The sequence below is a fragment of the Amblyomma americanum genome, chromosome 7, assembly GCF_052857255.1.
Source record: "Amblyomma americanum isolate KBUSLIRL-KWMA chromosome 7, ASM5285725v1, whole genome shotgun sequence".
In the NCBI taxonomy this organism is placed as follows: Eukaryota; Metazoa; Arthropoda; class Arachnida; order Ixodida; family Ixodidae; genus Amblyomma; species Amblyomma americanum.
Window position 1 is genome coordinate 48212255 of NC_135503.1, and position 17400 is coordinate 48229654.

General features: G+C 48.3%; 1 protein-coding gene and 2 non-coding genes across 8 annotated transcripts in view; 2 read left to right on the forward strand and 1 right to left on the reverse strand.

Annotated features, from left to right (window-relative positions):
* The window catches only part of LOC144099046 (PR domain zinc finger protein 1-like), a 167708-nt gene that overhangs the window by 140449 nt on the left and 9859 nt on the right, over positions 1–17400 (forward strand). For 4 of the 6 annotated variants that reach the window (XM_077632069.1, XM_077632067.1, XM_077632068.1 and 1 more), the window contains one exon: positions 15885–16061. In XM_077632069.1, coding sequence (XP_077488195.1) covers positions 15894–16061 — 168 coding nt within the window. In that variant the 5' untranslated portion in view covers positions 15885–15893. Of the gene's footprint in view, positions 1–12626; positions 12907–15011; positions 15153–15884; positions 16062–17400 lie in introns of those variants that run through there. The other 2 variants (XM_077632064.1, XM_077632065.1) reach the window with 2 other exon arrangements.
* TRNAW-CCA (transfer RNA tryptophan (anticodon CCA)) lies at positions 1826–1897 on the reverse strand. Its single transcript has one exon. It is a non-coding gene; the product is annotated as a tRNA-Trp (tRNA).
* TRNAT-GGU (transfer RNA threonine (anticodon GGU)) lies at positions 4728–4800 on the forward strand. Its single transcript has one exon. It is a non-coding gene; the product is annotated as a tRNA-Thr (tRNA).

Here is a 17400-nt window from a genome sequence, read left to right on the forward strand (position 1 = left end):
ACGAGGGGGTGTGGCCTTGATTGTAGTAGCCCAGTTTTATGTTCCACCTCGCACAATGCTGCTGGTGAAAATGACAGAAACGTTTTTGATAGACGCGCGGAAAAATGTATCTTGTTTGTGACTTTGCAATAATTGCATTCTTTTGTTTTTAAACCTTTTTCTGACGGCCTGGTTTCGCGTTGCTGAATTTCTCGCTCGTTTTGTTTCTGAATGTTTTGTCACCTGGTCTATGAGAGCATGGAGTTTTTTTTTTGTGTGATTCTCTACTTTTTTTCTATGCGTTTTTGGGGCCGTCGTTTATTTCTTATCGTGGCTGTTCGTTATCATGCGGTCCTGCTGGCGACCATGGTGGTTTTTAAAGTGCGCGAGACCATTGTGGCCCATCCCGAAGTAGTAACTTTGGAATTCTGCATCTGCTCATATATAGCCTTCCGCTACCAGACTAGCGTGTCAGGGTGTCTGAAAACCTGACACTTTCTGAGACACTCGCGGTTGGTCAAAACTGATTCCATTCTCACAATTCATTCCTCGCTGCCGGTTTTCTTCTTAAGTCTACGGCAGTATCGACCTTCACCATTTCACCATAGCCAGACGCTAAGCAGACCTACATCTACATTTGCTGGAATCGAAAACGTTAGTGCATATTTCCATGGCATTACGATGCCTCGCAACTTCTGAGGAAGTACTGGGCGTGTCCGTGTTCTTTGAGGCGACTGAAAGTTTCTCAGCATAGTCCACCATGCGACAGATCAATGTGTACGAACCGAATTTTTCTTCGGCAAAATATTTTATGGGAAAAACTCCGAACAGGCAAAAAATTTTCATAGCATTCAAGACATTGCACTACCAAATTGGCCGCTGCTGCATAGGCTGGAGCAGAAAAAGAGCTAAGGAGCTCTTTAATGAAAAAAAAAAAGGCAGCGTTGTTGGTGGTGAAAAAGGCCTAATAAGAACAGTGCAGAAAATAATAAAAGAAAGGGAGAATAACGAAATAATTTATTTTCACTCTTGGAACTTGGGCATATGCATACAGAATGATGATAAAAAGATTTTATAGCTTTTTTTTTATTACCCAGTGTCTTGGAGATAGGTGGACAAAAGGTGCAATGCAAGATGCTACTGTGAAGGGCTGGGCGAGGTGGTCCTAGAAATATATTGTTTACTGTGAGCGTCGTTTGGCAGCAAGGATCCCCTAGGCCCGTTACCAGTTCCTTCAAAAACAAAAAAATTCTCACCTGAATAATGGACACTAAATGAATTCCTTTCCAACTGGCCATATGAGGTGCCGAAGACATGTGGTAACCGATCCGGTGACATTAACGACTAACGTAAAGCAAACCTCATGATGCCTACGTAAAAAAAAAAACGACAAGAAAAACCGTTGTCGCCTATATTACTTGTTTTTGTTCAGTTGATATGGGGCCTAACACCCGTATGCCTGTGTTAGGTATATCAGAGTATGCATCGTGGCGATGGCGTCAGTACCTAAGGAGGCTTGTGATGAACAGTCGCCACTGCTCCTCTACTATTTTTTGCTACCCCCTCGAATGCAGCCAGCCGTTGGGTGATATTAAACAGGAGAGTCATAACAGCATCTATGAATGCGTGAGCAGGCAGTGTATTGCATAGAGGACTTGCACGAACCGCGAAATGGGCGATGCGTAATATGACGGGACGAATGCTCCTCCATTAGTACACGAACTATAGTTATCCTGTAAGCAAAATACATGAAGAGCGAGACAGAGAGGTCCGCGATGATATGCACTGTGACAGACATTGGAATATCGCTTAAACTGAAACGAAGCTTCAAAAGAAAAAAAAAGAGTGACCCGGACGTGATTCGAACACGCAACCTTCTGATCTGGAGTCAGACGCGCTACCGTTGCGCCACCGAGTCGGGCTGTCGGCGCTCTTGGCAAAAGCTGTTGTTCTGCAAGCACTTATCAGAGCTGCGCTGGCATTGCACAGTGGCTCGTTTCTCTTTTTAGGTTGTTGTCGCCTAGATAGCGAGCATCTTTCTGGGAATAGATTATCTACGCGACAGTGCTCCAAAGCCCGAAAACAACTTGCTTCAGCGGCGTTTTTTTTTGTGTGTGTGTGCTTGTTTTGTCCGCAATCTACGCTACTTGTTTTCAGAAAAATAGTACTGCTGCCCTGCATTTATGCGATGCGCTTATCGGGAATGCCTCAAGAGCTCGTGCCACAAGGCATCCAGTGACACGACCAGCTAAGCTAATAAGCTACAGAAATACACGTTGCACTGCGCTTTTGAGTGTGAACTTGTTTCGAGTCTACTTCTGTCTGCACGTTCAGACAGACGTTCTGACATACCTCATGAACTGCCTAATGAATCAGCATGGAGGCGCTTCAAAGCTGTTAACTGAAGCTCATGCGAACGAAGTTATATATAATCTGAACATTGTCCACTGTGAAGCGGGGCATATTTGTTTGAGCGATGACCAATATAAGCACTGACAAACAGGTACTCGATTCTCTTGTGTGTATCGCTAATTTATGCTCTAAGGAGGGACCCTATCCACTGAGTGGTGTCTCAGGACTGAACAGCTATTATAAACACAATAGAAGTTTTGGTTTTGGTTTTACGGGGTTTAACGTCCCAAAGCGACTCAGGCTATGAGAGACGCCGTAGTGAAGGTCTCCGGAAATTTCGACCACCTGGCGTTCTTTAACGTGCACCGACATCGCACAGTACTCGGGCCTCTAGAATTTCGCCTCCATCGAAATTCGACCGCCGCGGCCGGAATCGAACCCGCGTATTTCCGACCAGCAGCCGAGCGCCGTAGCCACTCAGCCACCGCGGCAGCTAGATGTTTTGGTCCTATGTATTTAGGGGGTTATCCCCAATGTGTAGTCGATTTAAAAAGTTTACAGGGGCACCTAATTTCGTCATTTGTTGGCAGTTCGATAGCAATAGCAGCTGTTGATTCTTTTATCGGAAGTGACCTCACTGCCGGTCCGGTGACTTCACTGCCCTCCAGCCAATCAGCGAGTTGGAATGTTCCGACTTGTTTATCTCGCTTCCATCCAGCCAATGGGCAAATTTAGCTTTAGGTGGCACATTTTCTTCCCGATGATGCTTTGCTATTGCATTAATAGGGATTAATTACTCATTAGAACACACCGGAGCGCGGACATACGACTGTGGAGAAGAATTATTCAATTTTCTCAGAAGATCTGCAGTTGAAATATTGTATTAGATATAGTACCTATAATTCATTGGAGTAACGCAGTTCCTGCTTAAAATTGTTGATCAGTTTGACATCGGCCTACCATCTGCTAGCCGTCCTGGTTAGCTTAGTTGATAGAGCTGCTGCTCCCACACAGGCGGTGGTCCTGGGTTCGATCCCCGGTCTATATGTGAATTAAATTTTCTTCCACTGCGAAGCTTCTGAGAAAGCTGTGTAGCAACAAGAAAAAGCTTTCTCTTTGCGAAGTATGGGTTGTTACTCCCTAAGGGAAGAGGTTTGCAGCATGAATTAGATCGACGAGGTATAGAAATGATGGCAATCGAAAGCAGTGCACAAATTGTGCGCACCAGTTCCCCCCAAGGCCCCTTATATTTGCTCTAGAAAACGCGAACACTTGTAATTAAGTCGCATTAATGTTTCTCTTCTCTCAAGAAGTGTGTTCTATGTTGGCTCAGTGCCAACAGTAACCCGCGTAGCCTAATGTGGCACTCGTAACTGTATAAACATTTTTGCTGAAAGCGAGCTCTCATGCTCGCTAAGGCCAAATTATAGCTCGGTCAGGTTAAGAAAGATAAACCATAATTTCCACGTACACTCTAAACGCCAATCCGCCTACGTGGGAGTAAAATGTAGTCCGCTAGAGAACAGCCACTCCCTTTTTACACCCTCCTTTCTAGAGGTCAGCTCCTAGGGACGACAGAAAAGCAAAGAGGAAAATAGAAACAGCGATCCGTCTTTAACGCGTGACCACGCGTCCTATAACGATGTTCGCTTTTTTTTTTTGCGACTCTCGGCGCTATTTTGAATAATTTTAACGAAACACCGGCATTAAGCTTCGCTAAAACCCCCTTGCGACACAGCAGCCTGCTGCGCATGCCACGGGGGAGTCCGCGGACCGGTGCGCTTGTGTCCCACAGCCCCCGATAATCGTACGTTCACACGTGCGGCCGACGGAGAGCGTGCGCCCTGCGGCAGAGAGGCGGCGGCGGCTCTGCTGTCCTCCTCTCCCACCATGCGTATCAGCTAGACTTTCGCTACGTGCGTGATGCGGCCGTCCGATACGAGGGACAAGGCGTCGCCGGCGTGCGCTACTCGTGTCCGGCTGACAGGACGCGTGTGCTCGTGTTACTGGAGCAGCCTGCAGCGTCCGCTGACAGGACACGTGCGATTGTGTTCACTAGGCCGGTGGGACACGCGCATGTACCGACACAGAGCAATGTTTCGTGTTTCACTAGTAATCACAGTCGAACCTCGTTATAACGTAGTCGAAGTGTCCCGGCGATTACTTCGTTATAGCCGTAGCTTCGCTATAGCCCGTGTTGACCGAGCTTCCAAAAGGACTCGTCACTCTTTCGTTATACCCGTTATTTTGTTATAAGCTGTTTCGTTACAACGAGGTTCGACTGTACTCCCTTATTAGAAATCGACTCCACCTTGGGGGATTCCCCTAAACATTGACGAACACTTCCTATTTCATGTTATAGATCAATTCGCTTTCGCCCTACCATATGCTAGCCGTCCCGGTTAGCTCAGTTGGTAGAGTGACTGCTCCGGTGAAGCGGTGGTCCGGGTTCGAACCCCGGACCAGGACGAATTTTTCCTTAAGTACGAAGTTTCTGTAAATGCTGTATAGTTTTCCTTTGTAGCCGTGTGGCTGCGCTTGGGTGGATGCCAATGAGTAATTACTTCCTTATTAGTCATGTTTCATGAACTGCCGCGACACAGCAACTGTACTTAGTGTGAACTCGCTACTGTGTGCAAATATACGATGTGTGAAACAGCAAGTGCGCCAACACGGCAAAGTGGTGTTGATACTTAAGGGTACGACGAGTACATTTTACATGAAGCATGCATTCGATGGAAGTTCCCATACTTCAAGATCAAAGTTCGCGTCAGGTGCTTTTACGTATATCCGAAAGACGATATGCGGGGGTTGCCGTTCCCTATAGTTTGGCACGCGGACGATTAACCAGTGACGCTGTAACTACCGCTCCAACCACAACTGGTGCCACTTAACACGTTCTTGAAAATAACTGCTGTCAAACTCAGCAAATTAGATAATTGTACTTTTTTTTTTTGCGCACAGTAGCTGTAGAGATCTGCTGGAGTTTTTCCTATCCAACGTTCTGTTACTCCGAGCCTCCGACCCACCTCACTCAGCCTTGTTCGGGATGATCTACAGCCTTTATTAAATATCTCCGAGCCACATAGTGAGCCCATATAATCAAGCGCTTCGGGCGTACCCAAAGGCCGAAAGGTCTTCAAAGATGAGAACGAGGATCTCTCTTAGTCCCCGGAGATTTACAGCTTCAGTGGTACCAATAGTTGGCTGAAGAAAAAAAAAAAGACAGCATGTGGCCTGGATACTTTTGTCCAAAGCTGTACCTATACCGGTATAACTGTATAGCTGGGCTGTGAGTCCGCTATTAGCTATATCTAATTTAACAACCAAATAAGTGACGCAGGAAACAACCGCGCTTGCAAAACGAGACAAATACCCTGCGGACCGTGTTCACACTTTTCCAGGTCGGATAAGTGGTCACTGTCGACAGTTCAAGTGGAAGGCCAGGAAAGGGGAATAGAGAGAAACACGCATAAAAAAAAACAAAGATACTGCGCTGGCCGTAGGAGGCATTCGCACCTAGCAACTATTAGCGGCACCATGCGATACAAAGTCGTCACAGGCTGACCGCATTGTTGGTCATTGGCAGCCGGACGATGATGCCGCCGCCAGTGCGATAAGCAGCCCATGCGGGGCCTTGGAAGCGACCGATGCCCCCCTCCCCCCCCACCCCCCTCTCTCCGCTCGTTCAACGAAGAGTGAAAGAAGCGGGCAGAGTGTTGCAATAGGAGGGAAAAATAAAATGAAATGACGCCTCTTCGCAGCACGCGATGGGTCCATGCTTGTACGAGGAACGACCGTTCGCAACACGAGTACCGTTGTAATCAGTAGCGCATCACACATGCGGCCAGTTAGGTTCATAGCACTGCATTGGGAAAAATGCACGCGCGGTGTGCATAAAGGCAAGCGAAGCGAAGAATTCGCTGAGTCGGGCGCTGTTGTTTGTGCGAGCCTCACTCGTTGGAGCAGGGGACTGGGGTTCACGTTCCACTCATAGGTCTTCTTTAAAACTGTACACTCGAGCTAATTCTAACTTTTTTTTTAAATTTAACAAGCGTCCTTACTATCATAAGCAACCTCTATCCTTGATGTGTATAGCCAACGCGCAGAAAAACATATCAGAAAAAAATTGATAATAGGCGAGTAATTACTCACTGGATGGATGTATGGAAGGTAGGAGCGTCCCCTTAGAAACGGGGCAGTGGTTGTTGCCACTATGCTCAGTTTTTTTCCCTTTATTTTTGTTTACTCTGCTGTCAGTTGTTAATACAATTCGCCATTTCCTTTAAAAAAAAGCGTCTTCCTGCACTTTAAAACTTATGTCACCTCTCTGCTTTTGTGCCACCAATCCTCCAATCGCTTTTTGCTAATTTCCACTGCAAATTTATTTTAAAGCGCCGCCATACGGCAGAAGAGGAAAGCTATACAGCTTTCACAGAAACTTCGTAGTTAAAGAAAAATTCGTCCCGGTCCACGGTTCGAACCCAGGACCACCGCTTCACCGGAGTAGTTGCTCTACTGAAGTACTAAGCTAACCGGGACGGCTAACAGGACGAAGCCCGGACAAGGACGAATTTTTTTCTTTAACTACGAAGTTTCTGAGAAAGCTGTATAGCTTTCATGTATAGCTGTATGGCTGCGATTTGGGTGGATGCCAGTATGTAATTACTCCTTTATTGCAAATCTACTCCACCTTGGGGAATTTCCCTGAACATTTGACAAAAAAAAATTAATATGTTCATGAGTATTATAAATAAAGCGAAGCCAAGAACACGTTTCGTGTTCCCTACATTACTCGTCACCTGTCACTGTGCTGGTTACATCAGAATAAATGTTGTTCGGAAACGTGTTTAAAGAAATGTACATAATTATAATTAAGTACTGCTCACGAATATGCACGCTTGCAGCCATGTAAAGGGCACATAGAAGTATGTGAAGCTTCTTTTTTCACTCTTTCATGGGTTGTTTTTGTCTTATTTCCAGTTGGTTAATTCGAACAGAAAGAGGTGGATATTACACATGTATGCTCAAAGTTCACTGCTTTAAGTCTGTGTGCTACTCCTGTGTAACTTCAAACTTTTGTCTATGCGAGTGAAATTTATCGAACTTTAAAATTCACTCGCCTAAGAAGGCACATAATTGTGTTTGCGATTAAAAAAAACGAAATTTTCTTCATCCTAGGGTGCCTGAAGCAAATGTGAAAACAAAATAACAAGCCTCTAATGCAAAGAGCTGACTGCCTGATGAGAATAGTTAGAGGATTTTCGGCATACTGGCTCGGGCATGCTTATAGCACTTCTGTAAGTCACATATTCGGAAGAATGGATTGATCCAATACAAAACATGGCCCAAGTGCAAGTGCCTCCGGCTGTCTCCTGAAAAATCATGTTTAAAATAAAAGTAGCCGCGTCAAGATGAAGCTGATCATTTCAATGACTCCTAGGAAACAAAACTCGACGTTTTTATGAAAAACGCCTGATAGTAAGCCACCCGTCGTTCATCTCTGCATAAAGTGCGCCGGGCTTCATCCTCCGCCCTCTTCGCCAAGTAGTTCTTCCATCTCCGTTTCTCCTTCTCGGGAACTCAACATCGCTAGGTGAAACAGCCGCCGTCACCCGTGTCATGGCCGTTCGACGGCGCCATCTTATACACTTGGCCGACGCCGACCCCCCGTGCGACACTTTAGGGTTGCGCAACGTGCCCATGGCGCGAGCTCAAGGAAACACGACCGCCAACTTGCGGACCCGACGTGCGCAGTGTCTCGATGCACATCGTTGCCGCACCCTCCCCTCCTCTCTCGCCCAGCCTCGTGCGCAGTGCCTCGCTGCACATCGTTGCCGCACCCTCCCCCTCCCCTTCGCCCAGCCTTGAACCCCATGCGGCGACGTACGACAAGAAGGAACCGCGGTCGGCTCGGTCGCCGATGGCGTTCGCGGCCCGATAAAGGGAGCATTAAAGCGAACAATTCCAGACGCAAACGCGACGTCCCTCTTCTCTCTCTCTCTCTCTTTCCTCGCACATCGGCGCTGCCGCGGCAGCACCGGACGCACAGCCCTTGCTGCAATCTCCCGTCCCGAAATGCAATGCTCCTGATAGGCGACACGCACTGGTCATTACACGATAGCACCGCTGCACTGCAGATGGAGGAGGAGGGGTACTGCCCGCTGCCATGGCCTGCGCTGCAGCGGACAACGGCAGCGGTCCTTGTTTTTTCTCTCTCTCTCTCTCGTCCGCTTTTTGCTGAGTCGTTCGCCGCTCCCGAGTCTGCCGGAGAGCTCTCTTCGTTTCCAAGAACGGGAGAAAGCTCGCTTCAAGTGCAGTGCTTACAAACATGGATGAGAGCGTCTGTTGCAGTTCGAAAGAGCGGAGTTCCGTTGGCTCCGTTGTATTCGTACTATCTGCGTAGTCGCGGCGGGTCTAGACATATGTGGACGGTGGAGCTGACTGGCATATTTTAATTTTTGAAAACTTGAACAGGCTCCATCTGGTCCGAAATTTAATTACACAGGCGCGCTTAGGGCAGCTACATAGGCCGTGTAAAAGGCAAGGCTGTATATGCGTTAAAATATTTGAATGGCAAGACGCTTGGATATTGAAGAGGCGCTATTCCCACGTGCAATCAGGTGTGAGGTCCATAGCTAAAGCAATAAGTAATTGCACTGCGATTTAAGAGATGGGAAGGGGCACGGTTGTTGTTAAACAAGAACAGTACTAGTAGCTACCTAAGTAGCTGCCTTTTACATTAAGTGTTTTCGCATTCACCCGCTTTGAAAACCGTTATGTCTCCGTCCAGTGCAAGCGGCAACAAGGAATTGTCTCTACCGTCGTAAGCAAAAATTGCCGGAAGGTAGCATGCAGGTGCTGACTACACAGCTCTGAAGCGTAATGGCAGAAATTAGCGAAAGCCTAACTTAATTCATAGATGTTCGTGTACTGTGCGATGTCAGTACACGTTAAAGAACCCCAGGTGGTCGAAATTTCCGGAGCCCTTCACTACGGCGTCTCTCATAGCCTGAGTCGCTTTGGGACCTTAAACCCCCATAAACCATAAACCATAAACCATAACTTAATTCAGTGGCTATGAACTATCAGTTCCTTTTGCGCTATTTCCGTCCTCAGCACTCTATCAGGAGCGACTGTTTGCATAAAGGCTGTACTTTGTGAATGTGCGTCCGCGCGCGTCGTTGTAGTAGTAGGGGAGCGCACGCGGTATAAGTGCACACGATCACACGTGTAGCCCACAATGCCAGTCTAAGAAAACCACGCCAAGGCTCACAGACAAAGCGTTCCCTAAATACCCAGCCGGCTCCCAACCTTAATTACTGGTGCAAACAGGAGCCGCGCAAACGGGAAACCCATTCCCGTGCTTTGAACGCCACGCCATCTCCGTAGACAGCAATCTATAGACACTGCCAAGGTGTGCAGCGTGGAGTCAGTTCATTTTGCGAAGACAGCACTTCAGGTGCAGCCATTCTACTGAGTGGCTTCACTCAATCAGCCGATTAAAAGGGCGTCGCGATGGGTGACGGGAGAGAGATATAAGGCAGCAGTTGTCGAGGAGCGCGCCGCGGGATGTTGACTGGGACCCAACAAGACGGCGATGGCGCGGTGCAAACAGATGGCCGTCGCCCACACCGCCGCGACCATTGTCATCCTGCTCCCTTTCTCCCCACCGACCTCCGGGAGTGCAGTGACGTCATCTTTTCTAAAAGGGAGGGTGGGGTGGACAGGGTCCCGAGATTGAAGTGACGGAGCGTGAAAGCAAAGTGCGTGTGGTGAGAGGCGGAGGATCATGCTTAGAGCGTGTCGCTCTCGCGGAAAAGGAGAAAAAAAAAGAGGAAATGAAATTGGGGAACGAAGGTCGGTAGTGAGGGAGAATAACACAAAGCGGGGAGTCTTTGTTGGCGACTCACTTGAAGCGTGTGTGAACTCACTTAAATTCCAATAAGCCGGAGTCAAGTAAGGAGACACACTCACAAACGGTCCACTCTAGATTACTTCGGGAGGAGACAGAATTTGGGGATGGCGGGGATGGAGGGAATTGCATGCTGTTGGGCGGCTTATTGCGTTGGGAGCTGCTGCGCAGGAAGAGAATGAAAAAGAAGGCGGACGGGAAAAACAAACAGACGGACGGGGGGCAAGTTTAACGCGATCAAGTATAGGACCCCTCTTTCGCGGTGTCGTCCTCTCGGCCCGCAGTTCACGGTGGTGGTGAAATCTGGCCGTTGAAGCTGTGTGGGTGTCGGGCGTGTTGTTTTCCCCCAGCATTTCTCGGACGAACGAGCGGCTGAGCCATTCTGTGTTCACAGCCCTCGGTGTCCGCAACATTTCCTCCTGGAAAGGCCCACCCCAGCACACTGTCCCTGTTTTTTCCTGAATACCGAACCGATACCAAAAAGGCGAAGTGTGTGTGTGTGTGTGTGTGTGTGTGTGTGTGTGTGTGTGTGTGTGTGTGTGTGTGTGTGTGTGTGTGTGTGTGTGTGTGTGTGTGTGTGTGTGTGTGTGTGTGTGTGTGTGTGTGTGTGTGTGCGCGTGTGTGCGTGCGGGGGGGAGTAATGCACACACTAAACGTGGTATTGATATAAAAAGCGAAAATAAGAAAAAGAAAACAAAGCCGTGTTATAAACTGCGTTTGTCGTTTTCTTCTTTACCCTTGTGAGAAGATGGTGCCGTTATTAAAAGCCATGAAGAATGCACGAGCCTAGGAAGGGAAAGCATTTTGAGGAGGATCGCGAAGACAATTAAGAATAGGTGCTCACAGACGTTAGGTTTAAGCAGCTTCCTCGGGTGATTTTGTTTGCGGGGTGATCACAGCTAGTGAAAATGTGACTTGACTCGTTGCAGCTTATTGGTCGGCGGAAGTATTCCGCTCCACCGCTTGTAGATTACACGTGCTGAGCCCAACAATTGCTGGAGCACAACGAACGCCTCATAATGAAATCAAACCTTATACTTGTAAGTGACGAGTAATCGCAGAAGACGATAATGTAACCCAGTAGAGATTAACAGCAAGGTGTGGGCGTTGAAACACGATAACTTGCTTGTTCCTGTTCTGTCCAACTGAAGAAGCAGCTTCATTCGCAAAAACACAAACAACAGCGTTTTATTGATCAAATTATTAGGGGATTCCCCCGCAAGGTGAAGTAGATCTGTAGTATACTGCACCGCGGGTGATTCCCCTGAACATTTGACCAACACTGTTCCCACTTCGAGTTTTTGATCAATTCGTTCGGGCCCTACCATAAGCGAGCCGTCCCGGTTAGCTCAGAGGGTTGCTCCGGTGGTCCTGGATTCGACCTCGGACCAGGACTAATTTTTCTTTACAACGAAGTTTCTTTCGAAGCTATGTGGCTTTCCTCTGTAGCCGTATGGCCGCGCTTGGGTGGATGCCAATGAGTAATTACTCCTTCGTAACAGTGTTGCACGTACGGCTCCCATGCAAATAGTAAAAATAAGTCAGTGGGTGGTGTCTCTATTTGGTTGTTCTGTGAGACCGAAAGATGGCAAACTACATGCTTTGTTCTTAGTACTCATAAGCGTTTGCCATTGTTCATCGACACACATGTGGCAACGTTTCCGCTCTCAGTCGTGTTTATCCAGTGGATCGGACAGACTGGGACTTTTTACATGTAGATTTTTTTTTACATTCTTATCATCCTACAAATAGACTGCTGACAAGCACACTGCCTGTACCCACTTGAACAAGGTACACGCTTTCAAGGATGTCCTAGCCAAGTATGCGAAGTCATGGATGACGAGCTTTGGATGGCAAAAAGTTGAATGACAACCTTGGGGCTGGACAACTTAGGATGGCATGGGGAGTTGGACGACAACTATCAACGATATGAGGCTCGATGACAACTTTGGACGGCACAAAGCGTTGCAAAGAAGCGGCAGGCGAAAACAAACGAAAGACACCTATTTCCCCACTCACTGCCCCCCCCCCCCCCCCTCTTTTCTTTATTTTTCTAGCCGCTCACGATAAGCTCCATCGCCGTGCCGGCAGCGATTCGGCGAGCCCGCTGCTTCGCCTCTCGAGCCCCTAGTCGCAAAATGCACGCGCGATGAGAGAGAGAAAAAAAAAGAAGCAACCGACAAAAGCCATGCTACGCGGCCGCCGCAGGCAGCAGTCGCGATGATAACGCGCACGACGAGCGACCAATAATGGTGCGGCGTTGACAGTGAAAGTTGTGCGAGGCTCTCGCTGCATCACTTGCTCTTTCTCCCACTGCTGCCTGCCCACCCTTTCCCCCCATCCCCCCTTTCCGCCCTGCGCCGCCGTTCTCAAGGCACGTAGTACAACGGTGCACGTAGCCCCCAAACGGCGGCGCATCGCGCGTCAAAAAAATACTGTTAACGGCTCGCCCCGCGCCTCGCATGCCTCGAGCCGCGCGAATTTATAGGCGATGAAGGCTGCTTTTTCTTTGTTCCCGTGAGCTGAACATGCGCGGCGATGGGTCGTACTTGAGGAGAGAGGATCATCTGTGCAACGTTGTCGCCGCTACTGCCGAGTCCGTCGGAGGAGGTTTTGACATGACCATTTGGAATGCGCCTGTCACCGACGGTGCTGCTCGCGTAAGTGGACAGATATTGCGCTGCTTTTCATTTCTATCGCTATATCTTTCCCTCGCTTGTTACTACTTCGTTTCTACCCCTGCGAAATTCTCGAAAGTAACAGTCCCATTCGATAGCCAGGAATGATGTCGGACATCATTACGAAGCCAGCTCTCGTCCAAATGCTGTCAATAAGTAGTCGGGTGCGCTCGTTCTGTATTGTTTGCAGAGGGCCGCACCCGCGGAAAACCAAGCGACTGTTATTGAGCCTATCAGCATATTTGAAGCTCATCATCAAGTCCGGTTGGGTGCTCCCCTCCTTCCTTACCATCTTTTGGCCTGTTTATCCACCTATCCCCAGAACAGGGAAGCCTGTCTGTTTGACCTTCAAAACTTTCTTTTCTTACTTTTTCCTTCGCCGCTTAGCGCTTGCTTGGTGCATGGCGCCGTGTTGGACCCACCGCGGTAGCTATTGGTTACGGTGTTCGGCTGCTGAGCGCTAGTACGCGCGACCTATCTGGATGCTGCTGGACTGAAAAGGTGCTGTGGGATCTATCCGGGTGCTGCGGGATCTATCCGGGAGCTGCGGCCGCATTTAGATCGGAGTGGATTGCGAAATGACCTCGTTTGTTGCGCGATGGCAACTCACGCTAAAGAGCCCCAGGTAGTCAGAATTATTCCGGAACCCTCCACTATACGGCGCCTCTTTCCCTCTTCCTTCTTTCACTACCTCCTTCCTCAGGGCGTGGTTCCTTTCGTATCTTGGAAAACAGTTTTCGTTTTTGAATGTTTCGGCCTTATTGGTTAGGAGAAATTTCGCTCGGCTGAAATTCTTTGCCGTGATGCTTATATATGGCGGATTTTCGCAAACTGGTGCTGATTTCCACAAGCGCGGCTAAACATTTATGCATATCGGAGCGTGCTGCTAAGCCCCAATGGATACTACTGTAGTTGAGTCGATGGTAAATTTTATTATAACCATTTATTGACTCTAACTACGATTTAAAGTTGTGCTGGGCAACTACTGTCTTCATGTTTGGAGCTCAGAAACTTGAAACTTGATCCTGTTTGTCTACGTATTGCTCAGTGTCCAGTAACGCAGTGTGGGAATGTTACAAAACTGATCACATCACCTGTCTTGTTTTGTGCCGTATGAAATGCGTGACTTCATTTCCCTGTTTGCATTTCAGCATATTACAGTGTGTACGTTCGCGCTTTTGTGAGGTTCGGGGATTGATTATCTTTACAAATTACAGCACCACAGCGCCAAAAGAAGAAATACAATAAATATAAAGCACACGTATACACACAGAGATGCGAACTAGGCGACAGAAAGTACAGACTGCAGACTCAAGGGGTCTCGTTAAATCACGCTTATTGAATATGAATCTCTCCGCGAACGATTCGATCACAATTTATGCACTAGAGTAAGTTTACTCCCCGAAAACTGTACATTAAACCTCTGAGCTCTAATTCTTATGAGCGCCAAGTGGCTCATCAGCTTCATGTAACTATCGCCCCACTGCCTCACTACGCCCTAGCATGTACTGCAATGTATTTGTTAATGTCGACGCTTATATAAGGTGGGCAGGAGGAATTATCTCCGCCCTGGATGGGAGGCGTTCGATTTCCACCACCAGGACACGGCTTCCGATTGGCGCTGAAAGAAAAAAAGAAACGCAACGAAACGACGTGTAGCGCGGGCCGTTACATCGGGGGGCAACGTTGCGACGTCAGCTTGGCCTTGAACTTGACGCGATAGCTCCGCGCTAGGTTATCAGGAGCAGCGGCATTCACACAAAAACCCGAGGTGTTTGAACTGGCCGATCCGCGAGGGTGTGCGGAGGGGTCCGCGGCGAGGAGCGCGTGTGTGTGTGACTGGCGAATCTTCTCCGCGTTTCCTTTTTTTATCGTACGTTATACTACATGATGCGCCTCCGTACATGGATGTGTAAGGTTACTTATCTAGGTGCAACGGACTTAGCCCCACGCCCTCATTCTTTTAGCCCTATTTTTTCATAGCATTGACGTCGCTTTTACTTGTGTCTTTTTGGGGTGTGTGCGCTACCGTGGACTCGGCCGATAAAGGGCTTTGTAAAAATGACAGCGCTCACGGCACGTAGGCGCAGAAAAGGACAGTGATCATCCGGCAGCTCAGCGCGAGACCGTAAAACATTCGCGAGTCGCAACCGCGCACCCTTGGGACGGTTATGGTCCGAGCCGACTCGTGTGATGGCATGGTAGACCTTCGGAGTGTCGCTCAAACGGTTAGTTGTGACGACACGGATGCCCGCGTTGATGGCTGTGCTTCTTTCAGCGGGTGAAGTTTACTTCTACGCAGAGACTTCTGAGTGTGCATGCAATAGATTTTCCTCGCCACGCCAACGTGTAATGTAAATTTTTTATTACATATCTTTATTTGTTAACCGAGCCAGATTTTCGTTATGAATTCACAGCAGCATACCTTTCTCATTAGAGCCCCCTGTGTTCTGTTTTGCAAGTGCTCGGATTGCAGTCGTTGAACAGGTTAACTACATGGTTTGGCTCCGAAGTATCCACGTTTCCAAAGCCTCGAGCTTATACAGGTAGATAAATAGATGACGTTTATTACGGCTGGAATAATGTCTATGTGGTTTCCGAACTGACTTGCCCGCACCTGTCAAGTCCTAAAGTTTATCGGTTCATCTCCTCATCTTTGACTTTATCTTCAAGTTGGGCGCCTAAGCTAATTAGGAACGTTGGCAGCCCATGCGGGTCCAACATTACCTACGCGATTTGCAGTCAGGCTAACGTGTTCACGGTGGCTCGGCCATCATTTTGTGCTGAACTTTATCAGAATTCATGCTCAGTTACCGCCAGCGCTGTGCTGATAACGGGCGGCGTGCAGTGGCCGATCTTGATAGAGCCGCAGCTCCACGACGTGTGGGGGCGTGCGGTCCTCGTCAACCTGTTGCGCCTCGTGTGTGTTTCTCAACCTGTTGCGCCTTGTGTGTCCGCAGGTGGTGCGTATGATGGAAGATGGATCGCTGGACCTCAGCAGCCTGCGCGAGTCCGACTTCGAGCAGCTGGCCGTGTACCAGGTGCGGGATCAGCCCTGCGAGGAAGGCCTGTCCAACAGGGCGGAGGCCTCGCTGCCCAGAAACCTGCTGCTCAAGCCCTCGCAGACGCTCAGCGATGTGAGTGGATGTCTTGCACGCCCTATCCCGCAGATATGTGAAACAATAACATTGTAATGGCTTCTATAGGCCCATATTGAACACATGGCGTTCGGCGTCTGAGCTTAAGGCCCGGGATTAGAGCCCGGCTTTTACGGTGGAATGTTTATGCTGGCGAAATGCAAAATTGCCCGTGTATCGAGATTTCGGTGTAGGTCAGGGAACATCGAGGTGGTATTTATTAATTTGGGAGGTTGCACTATGGGTTGCCTTGAACCACACAGTGTTGCCTCGACCCGTTAAAATTTGTCAGTCCAAATTCTCAGGAAGTCCGTAGTTCTTTCGAATGTCTGTAAACTCTGACGCTTGTGACATAGCATTTACATGGGCCTCTAAATGAAATATATTTACAAGACCTATGGTGGATGGAATGATGTCAACCATGTGATGACTAGTCAGACGAAAGAACCAGGAAGGGGTAACTATAAAATAGAGAGAAACCTCGTAAGGCCATACACAAATAAGAACATTGCTCACTGCAAAGTTCAGCGACTGTAAATTAATGGCCTGTCATGGACACCAGTCCATGAAACCAGTCCATGAAACCAGTCCATGAAACCAGTCCATGAGACCAGTCCATGACACCAGTCCATGACAGGTAACGTTACGAACTACGTTATCGAGAGTGTAACAAGGTCTTCTCCACTTGTTATGACCAAGCTGTCTATCCAAAATTTCAACTTTACGGGCATCCTTCGTAAGCTTCAGCGGTGTCGTTGTGTTGCTGCCACAGGCACCTTTCGTAAACATCAACGGAGTCCTTGTTTTGTTCCGTTAGTATGACAAGAACATCTTCGTACCTTTTGCACGTTGCTGAGACAACATGAGCCATCAGATATCTCAGACCTTCCGATTCCCGTCCTTGTCATTAGGACTACCCGGCCAAACTTTAAGACTGCTTTCCTCAACTTAGTTGATAGTTTGCCCCCTTTTACGTTTAAGAGAAGAGTTATTTCCGGATTTGCCAAAATGTGCTGTTCTTACAACTTCTTAAGAAAGCCGCGCATGACGAAGAGAGAGAAAGCCGTGGACAATTTAGTACATGAATTACGTGTCAAGCATGCAGTGGAACTGTACGGCAGAGAAATATAAAGCAGGCATACGAAATATAAAAACGACTTACGATAGCGGCAATGAACTCGGGCTATACTCTCACAAATGCGAAACGCGCAAAAGCAAACAACAGGATGACGAGCTGGCTGGCGCATGTGTGTTCCGTTTGCGTCCGTGGGCTAAAATACACGACACGCTTGCCTTGAGTGATGGAAAATAAATAGAACAGAAGAGCATTTTTCCTGAC